This window comes from Barbatula barbatula, assembly GCF_947034865.1.
Source record: "Barbatula barbatula genome assembly, chromosome: 14".
Classification (NCBI taxonomy): Eukaryota; Metazoa; Chordata; class Actinopteri; order Cypriniformes; family Nemacheilidae; genus Barbatula; species Barbatula barbatula.
The window spans coordinates 23671081-23687825 of NC_136777.1; the positions used below are offsets into that span (position 1 = coordinate 23671081).

Below are 16745 nucleotides of genomic sequence, written 5' to 3' on the forward strand. Positions count from 1 at the left end.
GGCCCGGAAGAGGATGTTCGTGGCCTCAAGAAAGGACGAAGGCTGCGAGCAGATCCTTTTGAATCTGAGGAGTTGCGATTTGATGATACCCTTAAAGGTGTGTTTTGGGTGGAAACTGTTTTTGTGTAGCAACGAATGTGTGTCTGTGTCTTTAAAGTAGACTCTAAAGTCCAATCGACCCGTCTCCAGAAACTCGGGCCCCTTGTATGAGACCACATCTAAAAAGTTGACCTCTGACCTGTCCAAACTGTATTTTACACTGATGGATTCCTGATGTGAATTCAGGTGTGCAATAAAAGCGAGAAAATCATCCTCAGTGTGGGTCCAAACACCCCAGATGTCATCCAAGAACCTGAAATAAGCAAACGGTTTTAGGGCACATGCTGAAAGAGCCGTTTGTTCCCAGTCTGCCATGAAAATGTTTGCATACGAGGGCGCAAACTTCTTGCCCATGGCCGTACCCTTGACCTGAAGATAAAATTTGGAGTCGAATTCAAAATCATTTTTGGTCAAATTTATTTCTAGGAGTTTTAACAGATGTTCGTCTGGTCTGTGAGAATCCGGGTATTTGAGCATGAATTTTTTCACTGCTTCAAGGCCGGTCGGGGTGTCAATGTTAGTGTACAGACTGTCAATGTCAATCGTGAAAAGAAATGAATTTTGTGGGACTTTGAGTTTACGAATTTTTGAAATAAAATCGTACGTGTCTTTCAGGTAGCTTGGATGTCTGGTGGAGAGAGGATTGAGAAAGTGTTCTATATACTCTGCCGTGAAATATGTCTCGCTGTTGCAGTCGGAAACGATTGGTCTGCCCGGTGGGACCTCAAAAGGTACGCTCCACTTTTCTGGCTCCTTATGAATCTTTGGCAACAGGTAAAGTCTCCTGGGCCGGGGTGGTCCTTCCCCCGTGAGGTAATCTTTTTGTTTAGAGCCTATGATTTTTCTAGAACACATATCTTCCAGAATGTCCTCTATCTCCTTGATGGTGTCAGTGTAAATGGGCCCCTCGAGTGGACGGTAATGTTCCGCAACCGAAAGTTGTCTCAGTCCTTCCGCAATGTATTGCGCTCTGTCTAAAATGACTGTGGCGTTACCTTTGTCAGCTGGTTTGATAACTATGTCAGTGTTGTTGCCTAGCTCTCTGAGGGCTTTCTTTTCACCAACGGTCAAATTGTGTGTCGCCCCCAAACCCCAATGTAATTTTTTGAACGCAAAATTGTCAGCTCTAATAGTCTTCTCAATTTCTTTAGGTAGGCTAGACAACGAGGGTTCCCAACCGGAGGGGTGAGTAAACGGTATCTTAGTTTTATTGTTCTTCTTGCCCTCAAAAAACGCCTCCAGTTTAAGTCTGCGGTGATATGCCTGCATGTCCGCTAACAATTCCTTCTTTTTGCAGCTCGACGGGGTGGGGATATAAGAAAGGCCTTTTTTAAGGACTGAGTTTTGGTCGTCTGTTAGCACGAAGGACTTTGATAAGTTGACGACGAGCTTATGTGTACCACGATTTGGGTTGACGGGAATTAGGAGTTTAAATGGGAGAGCCAATGTGTTTGGATAGCTCTTGCCGTGGCCGGTTTCCAATGGATACCGTCCGTTTCCACCTGGAAATGTGTGGAAGCCAGCAGAGGGATGAAGGTCAGATTCTGTTTGATGAAGTCATTCATGCTTTCTAACATTTCCTGCTCTGGCGGCGGCAATGCTCTCGAGAAATTGATTAGAGGGACCAAAATAGCTGTTTTTGGTAAAATGTCTTCCGCTTTTTTGTAGGCCTTCTGGATTTCTGTTATAGCCGTATCACTGTACCTCTGGCTCCGGTTGTTCAAACCGAATGAGAGTATTAATTTCTCTGGCGTTGTGTCCCATGTTCCCTTTTCCAACAGGCCGATTGCGTGACAAAACTTCGCCCCAGGGTAGCTGTCCATCTGGAGATCAGGGTCATCAGATTCGGGGAACCTGGAGACGTTCGAGTCCCCAATGATGAGCCATCTTTTTCTACAGGTAAGACTCCAATGCGTTTTGTCCGTGTTAGTGTGACGAAATGGCATGTTAGGAGCCGTGGAGGGTGGGCTGCTGATCATTTGGGGCTCAATATTAGTGTTGTCCCTCAGTAGCGGTATTATTGGAGATAGCGCAGGTAGTGCGACCCCATGTTCCCCACGCTCTAAGCCCACTCCATTGTCCTGCTGTGGGACCGGGTCCTCAAGGAGGTCGTATTCCTGGAGGATCTCTGTAAGCGGGGACGGTGAATCGTCTGAGAAAATACCGCTATGTCGGGAATCCTCCGAGGGAGCAATCGGGGTTGACATTTGTGGAATAGGGGCCCATCCAACATCCTGGTCTAGCGCCGGAGGGTTAGGTGAGGTAGGGTTATCCTCGGGTGGGGCCTCTAAAACAGAGATTAACGGCTCTGGCGTTTCGGGGCGGCTCTGGGGTGGCGGAATCGCTAGAGAGGGTTCGGTTCTAGGTCCTAGGTGGCGGCTCTTTTGTAATTTCTTCCTTTGTTCGCAGGGTTGAGGCGCTCCAGCCTGTATGGGCTGAAGGGACTCAGGCAGGTCCTGGGGAGGAGCTTCCTCCTCAAAAGACCAATCTCCTCTGCATGGAGGAGTGGCCACTTTACCCTGTTCAATGAACATTGGAGAGGTTTGTATTTCAATGTCTCTACGATTTATTATTTGTTGTAAGGGAGCGGCGTTAGCAGGAGTATCGGACGGTAGAGGCTTCAGGGCCTGTATGGGTGTTTGACTGGAGGACGAAGCGGTGGCCCGACTAGAGGAGGCGCCAATGACGACAGCCGCATAAGTACGAGAGGTTTCTGTCCCTGTGGATACTGTCGGGGTAACCCGTGTCGTCGTACTACTGCCAGTAACAGTTTTTTCTGCTGTAATTAGGGCCTTGGCTTGTTGAAAAGTTTCTTGGCTGATCCTACCGCTGTAATTCCGGTCAGCCCAATGTGAAGCCACCTCAAATGCCTCAGGCCAATCAGCTTGATTGGTCTGGTTACGTATGCTCTGTTTTGTGGTTTCGATCATCGAATCGTAGTGCTGTTCGAGAATCAATTGTGTGTTGTGTGACCAATCTTTGGCGTTCCCCTGTAGTCGCTGTGCAACTCTCTCGTTTGCAAAAGCTGGCCTCACCGTCTCTATAAGGAGGTTAGTGAGCCTTTGGAACGTGATTGGCTGGTTGTCTTGCACTTTTGTGGTAACCTTATCCAAGTGGTGTACCTGTCGGATGAGCTCGTAAAACAATTTAATTGTTGTTTTGAGCTGAGGTGGTGCCGGTGTGAAATTAGGGTTTTGTCTTGCATTATTCCTGCTCTCCCTAACAGGTGTGACATTGGTGTTTTGTCTGACATTATGTCTGTATACTCTTGCAGGTATGTTCCTCGTTCTGCTGTTTGAGGAGGGGCGATACTGTCGGCCCCTATTCCTGTTAGTGAGGTAAGTATCGTGTAGGGGAAAGTCCACGTCATCTCGGCTACCTCCATGAAAAGTGAAAGAAACCTTTCTGGGTCTCTGAATGGAGGGGGTGTATGTGCGGTGGTTTCTAACATTTTGTCTGTTAGGTTGGGGATCAGGGTGTTGTGGCCGAGATAACTCAAGCCTATCCCTCGTCTCTGCATCCCCATAGAAACCTTCACGCCAGACCTGTCTGCGCCGCACTGGATCGCCCTGGTGAGGACGTGATTCCCTCATTCTAGCATTTTGACGTCTTTTATCCCTATTAATGTGAACAGGAGGCCTGTATGGGCCTGCAACTGTTTCGTAATGGGCATCGTCATGGGGAGATCTGTATGGATCTCCAAGCCCATAATAATGTTCATCCTGTACAACAGGGATATGTAGGGAGGGCCCAGGCCTGGACACCTCCCTAAAAGTGGCACCGTAAAATTCCCTGTCTTGATACCCATTGTTATTTGTGTTGTATCTATTTCTTGCAGGGCGGGCCTGTGGAGCTGTGTTATTTGGTCTCCTGTATGGGAAACCACGCTCCCTAGCACGGGGACGTGCTGAAGTGTTCTGAGGTGTATAATTAAAGCGTGTAAAATCAGGAGTCACGCTGTTGTGTCTGATTTTAAGGCGTGGTGTGGTCCTCTGTGTAGACCTCCCACGAAACTGTTCCATGTTGTATGAACTGTGTGTGTATTTTTTGGGGGGGATTTTAAAATGTTTTTTAGATTTTTTTGGTCGTTTTAGAACTTTTTATGTTTTTTAGAAAGAGATATATATACACACAAAAGAGTTTTAAACGTTCTGAACAGAACTAGAACAAAAGAAAATGAATTAAACCAAATAAAACTAAATAAACTTGAATAAAATGGCCAAACTGTTCAAGTCAATCGCGACGTTTCGGTAAACAATTAATACCTTCTTCAGGCTGACTTGAACTTAATCAAAACAGTGTGCTGAACAATCATTCAACAACAAACAAAATAACAATCTGAATACAATAATTGTTGAAGTAGTAGTGGAGGAGCGAAAATGGCTGCGACCAGCTGTCTACAGAGAATAGCATGAAATGAGAGCACGCTGGCAGCTGCGTCCGCTATATAGCCTAGCGTCTGAAAAAAAACGCACGTATTTCTAAATGGATTTTTAAAGCCTTTCGAGACGAAATAGCTTCAAAACTCGATCACGGGAGGTAAGTAAAGTTTCTTACGGTCGAGTAAAGAATATTATTAAAAGATAAAACATGTATTAGAGTGAGAAAAGAAGTTAGAGCGATCTTGAGCGTGATTGCGTCAGTGATGACGTCATCACGTCCTCACGTTAAAACCGGAAGAAACGAACGAATCTTTAAAAGTGTTTATCAGGAGAAGGAAAGTTTCTAAAAGTTGAAATATACGACTCAAACATTCCTTTAAGTGTCCTGTAAAGAATCGCATAGCTGAAATGAGCTTTAAAGTAGTACAAATAGATCGGTTTCTACCACGTGTAAATGGACCTCGGATGACGTCACGCCCACCGAAGATCGCGTTTGAACAATAAATTGGTAAAATAACGGTTATAAACACGAAGGAAAATTCCAATATAAATATATATGGCGCAAAATGAGGTTAAATAATTTATTCAAGACAGCTTTCTTGAAAAAAACGAACTATTTGTGGAGAAATGTGTAAACAAACATGTAAACTATGCGCCAAACATTATGTGTATATGTGTAAACATTTTCCTTCCCATAAAATTGGGTATCCTTCATCCCAGTGCTCCTCTAAGAAATGTGGGGAAAATATATCACTTGTATGAGTATGTTGCATGTTGATAAGAATATGTATTATTAATTTGTGTCATAGGAATCAAAAGTGTACAACAAACGAAAACTAATCTCGACCAAGGGCTATCCAAAGGCTCAGAGAAAGTGGCACGGGCTTTGTTAGGGGCAAAAAATCCAAGATCTAGGGCCCTGAGGCCCCAGAAATGGCTGTGCACTGGCCCACCCTCTACTGACCACCTAAGGTCACCCGAGGCCAAGAGGAGAAAACGATGCCGCACACGAGTGTCCCCACAATTCCTGTAATATTTTATTTGTGTATGTAAATGCTGACCAAATTGTGTTGTGTTATGTTATATTCCATATATGTGTGTGTGTGTGTGTGTATATAGAAGCAACCCAACAACCTTTATGCATCAGCGACCGGCCAAAACTTGGTCTTTTAAATGGCGTGTTGACCAGGATTGGATTCCAGGAGGTGAGGTAAGTGTTTGAAAGGTAAGTAGGCTCATTGTTATTTTTGTTTTAGGTTTAAGATGCCCAGGGTTACTAATGTTAGGTGTAAGGAGTGGGGTTATGGTGAGGTCTTAGGCGTAATACACAAGGGGGTCCTGATATTAGGTGTTAGGAGAGGGTTAGGAAAGGGGATAAGGGTGTGCCCTCAGGTGTGATACACGAGGGGATAGTGACATTAGGTGTTAGGGATGAGGTGTGGGTGGCCATCAAATGTTATAACACACCCAAATGGGAGGAGCAGTGTGAGGGGAAAGATTGTTTAAGCCTCGTTCAGGCCTCTAGGGTAAACCGTGTCCAGGCGTTTAATCCAGACGCTCTCGGCTCTAAGTCTCTCCCTTAGAGACCATGCTGGATTTGACTGGAGACCGGTTACCCTGAATGCAGGCAGACCGTGGGTCAGGAAATGTTGAACCAGATGTCTACGTTTATCAATCTTGTGCAAAATGTTATGTGCATGTTGATAAGCTCTGACTCTGAGTTCATTCTTCGTCTGACCCACGTATTGTCTGCGACATCTAGTGCAGAAGACTAGATAAATACAGTTAATGGTTTCATGTGTCAGAGGTCGGGAAATCTTGAAGATTTTTTTGTTGTACCTGCTCATAACCCATTGTTTCTGTACGAAATACTTGCAACGGCCTACTCGGCCCGACGGGGTTGGAGTACGAAGCTTGCTACAGACGAGTCTGTCCTGTAGATTGTCGTTGCGTTTGTACGCTGCAATGGGTCTGTGGTGCTGCAGGAATTTTGTAGGTCCAAGGAACTTCAAGAAATTTTCTTTGATAGCCGAATTGAGTGAGACACATTGTTTTGAGTAGAGGGCCGTGAGTGGGATGATTTTATGTCTGTTTTGTAATGCAATCCCCGGTGTATTCCTTGGCTTGTCAAATGTTTTTAATATTTTCCGAAGGAACGATCTGCTGTAACCACGGTTTCTGAGGGCCCGGAAGAGGATGTTCGTGGCCTCAAGAAAGGACGAAGGCTGCGAGCAGATCCTTTTGAATCTGAGGAGTTGCGATTTGATGATACCCTTAAAGGTGTGTTTTGGGTGGAAACTGTTTTTGTGTAGCAACGAATGTGTGTCTGTGTCTTTAAAGTAGACTCTAAAGTCCAATCGACCCGTCTCCAGAAACTCGGGCCCCTTGTATGAGACCACATCTAAAAAGTTGACCTCTGACCTGTCCAAACTGTATTTTACACTGATGGATTCCTGATGTGAATTCAGGTGTGCAATAAAAGCGAGAAAATCATCCTCAGTGTGGGTCCAAACACCCCAGATGTCATCCAAGAACCTGAAATAAGCAAACGGTTTTAGGGCACATGCTGAAAGAGCCGTTTGTTCCCAGTCTGCCATGAAAATGTTTGCATACGAGGGCGCAAACTTCTTGCCCATGGCCGTACCCTTGACCTGAAGATAAAATTTGGAGTCGAATTCAAAATCATTTTTGGTCAAATTTATTTCTAGGAGTTTTAACAGATGTTCGTCTGGTCTGTGAGAATCCGGGTATTTGAGCATGAATTTTTTCACTGCTTCAAGGCCGGTCGGGGTGTCAATGTTAGTGTACAGACTGTCAATGTCAATCGTGAAAAGAAATGAATTTTGTGGGACTTAGGGTTAGGGTTAGGGAATACGAAATACGACAGCAACCCCCACGGCGCATTGCCTGTAGTTTGGTGTAGGAAGCTGAAGAAAAGGCACGGGCCGACGCATGTTTTTTGAGTGTCGCAGGACCCCTAACTACCGCGGTGTTGCTTGCATAGATGTTTATCCCCGTTGACCAAACCCGGCCGTCCTTCAAGTGTTTGTAGTATAGTTCTTAAGCCCTCCCCTTTCCCTTTTTCCAGAGGCAACTCTCTGAGCCCCGGTCCGCCTCGCCGAGTCCTCCCTGATATCTGATAACTCCTACCATAACCTTGACTTTTAAACCTTATGATCCCAATGGTCCTTTAGTTATTTGCCGTCCGGTCCTGTCTCCTGGTGATCTTTTTTGACCCGCATTCCTGCTTGCCTCAAGGTTACCTGACATTAGGTGTTTGACATTTAGGTTTTGGTACTCTAAGTTTCCTGACCTTAGGTTTAGAATTTTGATTCGGATAGGGAGATCTTTCTTTGACCCGCATCCCTGCTTGCCTCAAGGTTACCTGACATTAGGTGTGTGACATTTAGGTTTTGGTACTCTAAGTTTCCTGACCTTAGGTTTAGAATTTTGATTCGGATAGGGAGATCTTTCTTTGACCCGCATCCCTGCTTGCCTCAAGGTTACCTGACATTAGGTGTGTGACATTTAGGTTTTGGTACTCTAAGTTTCCTGACCTTAGGTTCAGAATTTTGATTCGGATAGGGAGATCTTTCTTTGACCCGCATCCCTGCCTGCCTCAAGGTTACCTGACATTAGGTGTTTGACATTTAGGTTTTTGGTATTCCAAGTTTCCTGACCTTAGGTTTAGAATTTGATTCGGATAGGAAGATCCTTTTTCCGACCCGCATCCCTGCTTGCCTCAAGGTTACCTGACATTAGGTGTTTAACATTTAGGTTTTTGGTACTCTAAGTTTCCTGACCTTAGGTTTAGAATTTTGATTCGGATAGGGAGATCTTTCTTTGACCCGAATCCCTGCCTGCCTCAAGGTTACCTGACATTAGGTGTTTGACATTTAGATTTTTTGGTATTATAAGTTTCCTGACCTTAGGTTTAGAATTTTTATTTGGATAGGGAGATATATTCCGAGACCTATGTCCCAGATCTTACTCCCGCCCCTCACTTGTATGTCTGAGGGAAATTTCTAGAGACACATCCTCAGTAGTAGTGGTCCCCAGATTCATCGGATGTTTCGGCCTTGAACTACTAAACACCCTCGTCTGAGGTGGCCCGCCGCAGGGGATCAACCCTTGGCGTGTGTCTCCAAGCCAATCGTATGTCTGCCCTGTACGAATCCACAATTCTATTTTTTGGGGATTCGTCTGGTTTTCTAATTTTGTAGCTTTTGGACAAATTTGTGGTAATTACAGGTAACTTTACTTGTTTCTGGGGTCCCTTCGCCCAAAGTTTTGCTACCGGGCCCAGACCATTTAATATTAGTCTATTCCTTATTGTAACTTGACATTATTATCCAATTTGCCGAAGGTAGTCCCTTCCCCCATGCTTTAAGGCTCTTACAACCCGTCCCGTTTATTATTCTGGTCTAGCTGTTGATCCTAGAAAAGGCCCCCATTCGGCTTGAAGACAATCCCAGCTCTTATCCCAGCTCTTCTTGCTGTCCTCTGCCAGCTGTCTCCATGGACCCCTCCCTACTCTTTCCAATTGTCGCAACATTCCCTTTGAATACCCGCAAAGAGAGTCGTGTCAATGTACTGTTGCATGGTAGGTGCTACTCACCCAAATGATTTTGGGATCCATTTAAAGCCCACCGACCCAGGGCCACCTACCCTGCGTGCTGTCCGAATGGACCCAGGGAGGCTGGATACTTACCGTGGTGACAGTCCTTGTTAACACCGCAAGGTAGCCAGACTGTCCCATCACATCATATCACAACACATGCCGTTCTGTTATGTTATGTTAGACCCTTATAAAAACCAAAATAAAACCAAATAAACCCTTTACCTTCCCCCCTTCCTTCTTACCTTAGAGTCACTGTAGAGTGCATCTAATCCTAAACTCAAACCTTTGCTCCCCCAGGTGCCTCCCCGTGATCCTCTACTCCAAAGTGGTGAGTGTTTTTTTCTTTTTTTCTTCTTTTTATACTTTTATTTTCTTCTCTTTCCTGTGTTTGTTTGTTTATTAACTCCACCCCTAGTTCCTGCACCATTTTGCTTGTAATCCCTTCTTTTATTATCTTCCAAATTATTATAAATGTACCTTTAACTTATTACTACGTCATTAACCCATGCCATTCCCCTATTTTTCTACCTGCTGGCATGTCTGTTTAGTGATTAAGTCAATTGCCCCCTTTAGGCTGTCGTCCCTCAACCACTTACCGAATTGATTACCTAATTACTGGCATGTCTGTTTAGTGATTAAGTCAATTGCCCCCTTTAGGCTGTCGTCCCTCAACCACTTACCGAATTGATTACCTAATTACTGGCATGTCTGTTTAGTGATTAAGTCAATTGCCCCTTTAGGATTATTAATTAGTAATCTAATTGATTATTTCCCTATTAATTACCTCTTTCCTTTTGTTTGTTCTATTCCCTTTCTCTTATTTGTTTGTAAAAAATAAGGGTCAAGTAAAGAAACAGTGTTCTTATTCGTAGTACCCTTCTTTGTATCCTTCTGTCGAATTGTACCACTTATCGAACTAATACCTCCCATATTGATTACCTTTAATCCTTATGTAATTTTTATTGCTTCATGATTACAAATCCCCCTTTAAATCCATTTTCCTATCCTTCCAAATATTATTTGGCTCCCAGCTAGTGTGGATTTTTATTTGAGTTGCTCCTATGAAAATAATTATTAGCGATGCATTTAAATGATATTTATTATTTAATTGCTTGACCTACTCTCTGTGATCTCTACTTTCCATTTGCTTCTGCTCTGATACACTCATGCTATGTTATGCCTATTTGACCCAGCCTACACACTGGTAGTGAGTTATATATAAAAAAAAGTTACCGTTTTGGAGTAAACTGACTCTAACCACCTACCCCTCCCGGTATTACGTCCCCCAACCGGAAGTCCACTGTTAAGGTCTTCCCTCCCCCTTATATTCTCCCTGACCCCTTGGTCCACCCCCTATGTCTATCTTTTGGCAACCTTGTCTACGAGGTCGTCCGACGTGACTGCCTCGGCCGACCTCACCCTCGCCTGACTGGGCATAGGGTCGCTCGCCTACCCTGTCCCCCGCGGGAAACCCCCGAGGGACCAGGTAGGCCAGCTGACAAGGTACTCCCGCCCACTCATATTCTCCCTGGTCAACCCCCTACGTCTATGTTTTGGCAGCCTTGTCTACGAGGTCGTCCGACGTGACTGCATCGGCCGACCTCGCCTGACTGGGCATAGGGTCTTTCCAATGGGTACCTACCGCCTACCCCCTTGACTTACCGTCCCCTTCCCCCCGTCCCTCCTCTTTCTCTAACAGCCAGACGATGTACTATCTCCACCCTCTCTGTTTGTCTCCTAGCGACACCCTAGGTCCGAGGCACTGGCAAGTATAGGGAATACGAAATACGACAGCAACCCCCACGGCGCATTGCCTGTAGTTTGGTGTAGGAAGCTGAAGAAAAGGCACGGGCCGACGCATGTTTTTTGAGTGTCGCAGGACCCCTAACTACCGCGGTGTTGCTTGCATAGATGTTTATCCCCGTTGACCAAACCCGGCCGTCCTTCAAGTGTTTGTAGTATAGTTCTTAAGCCCTCCCCTTTCCCTTTTTCCAGAGGCAACTCTCTGAGCCCCGGTCCGCCTCGCCGAGTCCTCCCTGATATCTGATAACTCCTACCATAACCTTGACTTTTAAACCTTATGATCCCAATGGTCCTTTAGTTATTTGCCGTCCGGTCCTGTCTCCTGGTGATCTTTTTTGACCCGCATTCCTGCTTGCCTCAAGGTTACCTGACATTAGGTGTTTGACATTTAGGTTTTGGTACTCTAAGTTTCCTGACCTTAGGTTTAGAATTTTGATTCGGATAGGGAGATCTTTCTTTGACCCGCATCCCTGCTTGCCTCAAGGTTACCTGACATTAGGTGTGTGACATTTAGGTTTTGGTACTCTAAGTTTCCTGACCTTAGGTTTAGAATTTTGATTCGGATAGGGAGATCTTTCTTTGACCCGCATCCCTGCTTGCCTCAAGGTTACCTGACATTAGGTGTGTGACATTTAGGTTTTGGTACTCTAAGTTTCCTGACCTTAGGTTCAGAATTTTGATTCGGATAGGGAGATCTTTCTTTGACCCGCATCCCTGCCTGCCTCAAGGTTACCTGACATTAGGTGTTTGACATTTAGGTTTTTGGTATTCCAAGTTTGGGTTAGGTTAGGGTTAGGGTTAGGGTTAGGGGTTAGGGTTAGGGTTAGGGTTAGGGTTAGGATTAGAGATGAACACCATGATTATACAGCAGAGGATCATACACTAGCCCCAGAATGCTTCTCTGAAGGCGATTATCTCTGTCGTTTCGTGGAGCAGAAACTTGAAACTCTGCACACACACTATTTGGAGGACGCCCTTTCCGATGCACTTTATTTAAACTCTATAGCGCCACCACCAGCCGAGATACGCCATTGAGCCCCCCTTATATAAAGTCTAAATTGAAAATGAGACACGCCCATGTATAGTTTCGAGGCCGCTGAACACGACGGCGAAGGTTTGGAATCGATCCGAGCTTTCGTTTTCGAATGAGCCCCCTGGTGAAGTTTTCGAAAAGGTTCCTAAGTCCAAAAGTGAAAAAGATGTTTTATATATATTTTTTCTAATAATATTGAATAATAATATTTATATTTGAGGGGAGAGGGGACATATAATTAACAAAGGCCAAAGGTCGGTGTCTTTAAGGTTTATATTAGACCGTAAACGTTCGTCTCGTTGTGTTTTGCATGAATGTGGTTATGGCATGAACTACCCCGGACCTAGGGGGACCTGTCATTAGGGCTATAATTGCACGGGGGTGCCTGACCTTAGGTGTTAGGGTGAGTTTGAAGTAGGTATCGTCCCTCAGACACTGTCGCGTGTCCCTCGTGTGTGTGATTATATGGTTAGGGACTTGTGAGAGCCAAAGCCATTATCAGCATATATATGTGTGTGTGTGTATATATATATATATATATATATATATATATATATATATATATATATATATATATATATGCATATATATCCGATGTTCCTGGTGGACTGCAATTCCATAACACCGTTTTCTTTTAGGAATAATATTCTAAAAACTATTTTTTAATTTAGCTAATTGAGGATAGTGTTCCAATTATGTATACGCAATGTCCTTAGGTGTTTCCGATAGAAGAATAATCCTAAACAAATCACAGTTGAGCAATTTGATATTCATACCTTCTCAGTAGACAAATGCAATTATGCAACAAGAAGACCTGCGCGACAGTCTCCCTCTGGTGGGCAAACAACGGAATAGTCCTCATTAAATGAAATGCCTAAGGGGATTCTATTTTGTAATTTTTTGACAGAATAACGTGATAAACCTGTAGTTTCTATGCAAAATCGTGATTCCTAAATTATTCATTCATCAAAGGGGATGTACATCTGGAGTGAAATGTCACTGTAATGTGTTGAGACTGTAAAGAATCAGAACACGGAAGCATCCAGGCGGGGTCAGTTACAAGTCCCGGTCAATAACTGCTATCTTATTGTCCTTTTACGTATGTCTAGATGATCATCAAGTATAAATACAGTTTTTTTCGATAGCTAAACGACAGTGGGCACAACTGGAGTCACATGTGCAAAACTCTAACTACAGTCTGCACAGCAGCAGTTCATGTGGACCAAACTCTAGTTCGTTTTTCATTGCTTGGACACAGTTTTCAAAACTCTACACACTTATGCCACGACTTTAACCACGACCTACACAACACTGTGGATTTACAGCACTTTGTTCAAATGCTAACACACTGCTGTCAAAACTGTGAACCACACATTCAAAACAGAATAGACAGAATAGCCTTGTGCCTTTCAAACACTGCTGGTTGCAATTTCAGCTGAAAGGCTAAGCAGGTGTCTTGTTTTAGATTTGTGAGTGAACACACAGACATATATATATATATATATATACACACATGAGAATTCACACTGGAGAGAAACATCACGCATGTCTACAGTGTGGAAAGAGTTTTCCAGCTACGAGTCACCTAAAGATTCACATAAGAATTCACACTGGAGAGAAACCTCATGGATGTCTACAGTGTGGAAAGAGTTTTACAGATACAAGTAGCCTTAAGACACACATGAGAATTCACTGGAGAGAAACCTTTTGCGGGTCATCAGTGTAGTCATCAGTCTTTTGCATGACTTCAGTGTGGAAAGATTTATGAGTAACCTCAAGAAGCATACGAGAACTCAGAGCGGAGAGAAACATTTCACAGTTGCAGAAACACAAGATAACACTTACTGTTCTAGTTGTGTTGGTCTTTAATCTGTACTGTATCATCATACATGTTTTACAGGAGACTGCATGAAAGAAATGCATCAGTTCAAGCCTTAAAACGTGTTTTGTAATGTATTTAAGTTCTAGTTGTTTAAACCATAAACACTTAGATTAAATTTTCTCTTGGGAGGTGTTCATCTTATATGGCAAACACTTTTATCCGATGCAATACTCTGCACTGCACTGAATGATGCAATTATGCAACAAGACCTGCGCGACAGTCTCCCTCTGGTGGGCAAACAACGGAATAGTCCTCATTAAATGAAATGCCTAAGGGGATTCTATTTTGTAACTTTTTGACCGAATAACGCGACAAACCTGTAGTTTCTATGCAAAATCGTGATTCCTAAATTAGTAATTCATCAAAGGGGATGTACATCTGGAGTGAAATGTCACTGTAATGTGTTGAGACTGTAAAGAATCAGAACACGGAAGCATCCAGGCGGGGTCAGTTACAAGTCCCGGTCAATAACTGCTAATCTTATTGTCCTTTTACGTATGTCTAGATGATCATCAAGTATAAATAATACCCTCTCCTATATCCTGTATTCTGTATTCTATTCGTAAAAAAGTACACCCATGTACGAGACCGTATCCTTTGTATGGACATCTGTATCAACGACGCGTTTATTCAAATAAAATTTCAGGGTGTAAACAAAGTCAATTTCAACAAAATTATCAACATGTTGGAGTGAGATTTATTTCCGCCAGTGTTGGGTGGGTTTGTTTGCAAGGGGAGATTTTCCTCTTTTGTTTGCTTTTCCTACACAACCCCACACAGTTGTCTGTGTAGAACTGACTACTTCTTTCTGGAAATTACTAGAAAATATATTTCTATGGAGCTTTAAAGTGGAAATGTGCCACAGTAAGATGATGTCATATGAAGTGGGCATGTCTGGGAGGTTCCTTGTAAAAATGTAATATAAAAGATGATTCTCTTTCTTTTCGATAACAATGTGAACGTATTTAAGTGTTCCCTTAGGAAAATGATTGATGATTTTTCTTCTACAATCATTCCATGGTCTGTTTGAATAGTTGATTCTGATTGGCTGTAAGGTGTGCATTAAAACCGTTTAATGCACGGGTAGTTCCAGTCAGTTTGATCAATGTTTGAAATTAACTGTCGAAAATACAAGTCATTTAGGGATTAAGGGAATGGAATGCACTTCGCAGAGGCACTCAGTGATTGGGTGTTCTTGGTCTCTACATCTAGCCCTGGATTGTCCCTTACATATTATAGTAAAACTAAAATAAAATGGTTCATTTTTATAGAGATGTACTTATAGAGCCTGCATGAGAGCTTGCAACCCTATCATTGCATTTCTGTACTATGTGATATTGATCATAATGATGTTCTCTGTTTATTTTAGACCTGATGGAAGTGAAGGAGGAAAGTTCAGAACCGAATGAAACGGAGGAGAAACACCATCATCTCATAACTGGAGAAGAACCTGTGAGCTGCTCGAACACTGAGAAGAATATCCCACAAAACAAATCTCAAATAACAACAGACAAAAATTCTCACATGTGCCCTCAGTGTAAAAAGATCTTCTCATGCAAATCCAATCTTAATGCGCACATGAAAATTCACACTAGAGAACGGCCGTACAGATGTGACCAGTGTGGATTGACCTTCAATCGTGAATACAACCTTAACAGGCACATGAGAATTCACACTGGAGAAAAATCTTCTAAATGTGAGCAGTGTGGAAAGATCTTTGTTCGTAAAGACAGCCTTAATGAGCACATGAGAATTCACACTGGAGAAAAACCTTACAGATGTCATGAGTGTGGAAAGAGTTTTTCCTGGGCACCTTCATTGAGAGATCATCTTCTCTATCATTCTGGACTGAGATCATTTCAGTGTGAACAGTGCAGTAAAGCATTTATTTCTGCAAATAACCTGAAGCAACACATGAAGATTCATACAGATGTGAAGTCGTATGTCTGTTCCATCTGTGGAATGACCTTCTCAAAACTCTCCAAATTTAAAAATCACAAGAAGAAGACACACACAGGTGTAGCATCGCATATGTGCTCTGAACAGAAATCTCACCCGTGCTCATCATGTGGACAGAGTTTTCTCAAATCAAGACCTCTTGAGATTCACATGAAGAAGTGTTGCAAAGTTCATCCACATGAAACTGTTCAGATCAGAAGATCCATGAGATCTTCAGCAGTTACTTGTTAAAATTACTTGTGACTTTTATCTTGTTGGACAGGTAAAACGTTCAGAGAACATTACTGTAACATTTCAGAAAAAAACCTTTGTAGGAATGTTACTTCAGCAGTGGTAGTATTGTCAACAAATAAGAGGTTTGTGCAGTTTTGGGATCTGGTGAAGTTTCTGTATACTGATGATCAAAGTGTATTGAATAGAAACAGCTCATCTGATCCTCAGTCTGGAATTAAAGGTATGGAATTGAGTATTTATCCAATGATATTTTTTTATATATATTTTTTTTTAAAATATTGAATAATAATATTTATATTTGAGGGGAGGGGGATATATAATTAACAAAGGCCAAAGGTCGGTGTCTTTAAGGTTTATATTAGACCTAAACGTTCGTCTCGTCGTGTTTTGCACAAGAATTTGAACATCAACTGTGAGTCTGCTAAAATGTGTCACTCTTAGCCGTTTCTCACATCAACGCAACCCTTTTCCAGCAGATGGCGCAAGAGCGCCCGGGGTTAGGGACGGGGTTGGGTTGGGGCTGCATAGGATTAGAGATGAACACCATGATTATACAGCAGAGGATCATACACTAGCCCCAGAATGCTTCTCTGAAGGCGATTATCTCTGTCGTTTCGTGCAGCAGAAACTTGAAACTTTGCACACACACTATTTGGAGGACGCCCTTTCCGATGCACTTTATTTAAACTCTATAGCGCCACCACCAGCCGAGATACGCCATTGAGCCCCCCT

General features: G+C 43.2%; 1 protein-coding gene and 1 long non-coding RNA gene across 3 annotated transcripts; both read left to right on the plus strand.

Moving 5' to 3' along the window:
* The first annotated feature begins 728 nt into the window (after positions 1 to 728).
* On the plus strand, positions 729 to 1510 carry LOC306903559. The gene is made up of 3 exons (XR_013787563.1): positions 729 to 830; positions 1251 to 1284; positions 1397 to 1510. It is a non-coding gene; the product is annotated as an uncharacterized lncRNA (long non-coding RNA).
* A 1968-nt stretch (positions 1511 to 3478) lies between these two features.
* LOC306903557 (uncharacterized protein) lies at positions 3479 to 16251 on the plus strand. Of its 2 annotated transcripts, XM_079472828.1 has the most exons (4): positions 5195 to 5510; positions 5601 to 6761; positions 9400 to 9430; positions 15190 to 16251. In XM_079472828.1, the coding sequence occupies exons 2-4, from the start codon at positions 6678 to 6680 to the stop codon at positions 16008 to 16010; spliced, it is 936 nt and encodes a 311-aa protein (XP_079328954.1). In that variant the 5' UTR covers positions 5195 to 5510; positions 5601 to 6677; the 3' UTR covers positions 16011 to 16251. The 2 variants fall into 2 exon arrangements, with proteins under 2 accessions (XP_079328953.1, XP_079328954.1); XM_079472827.1 differs by having other exon boundaries at positions 3479 to 6761.
* The last annotated feature ends 494 nt before the right edge of the window (positions 16252 to 16745 follow it).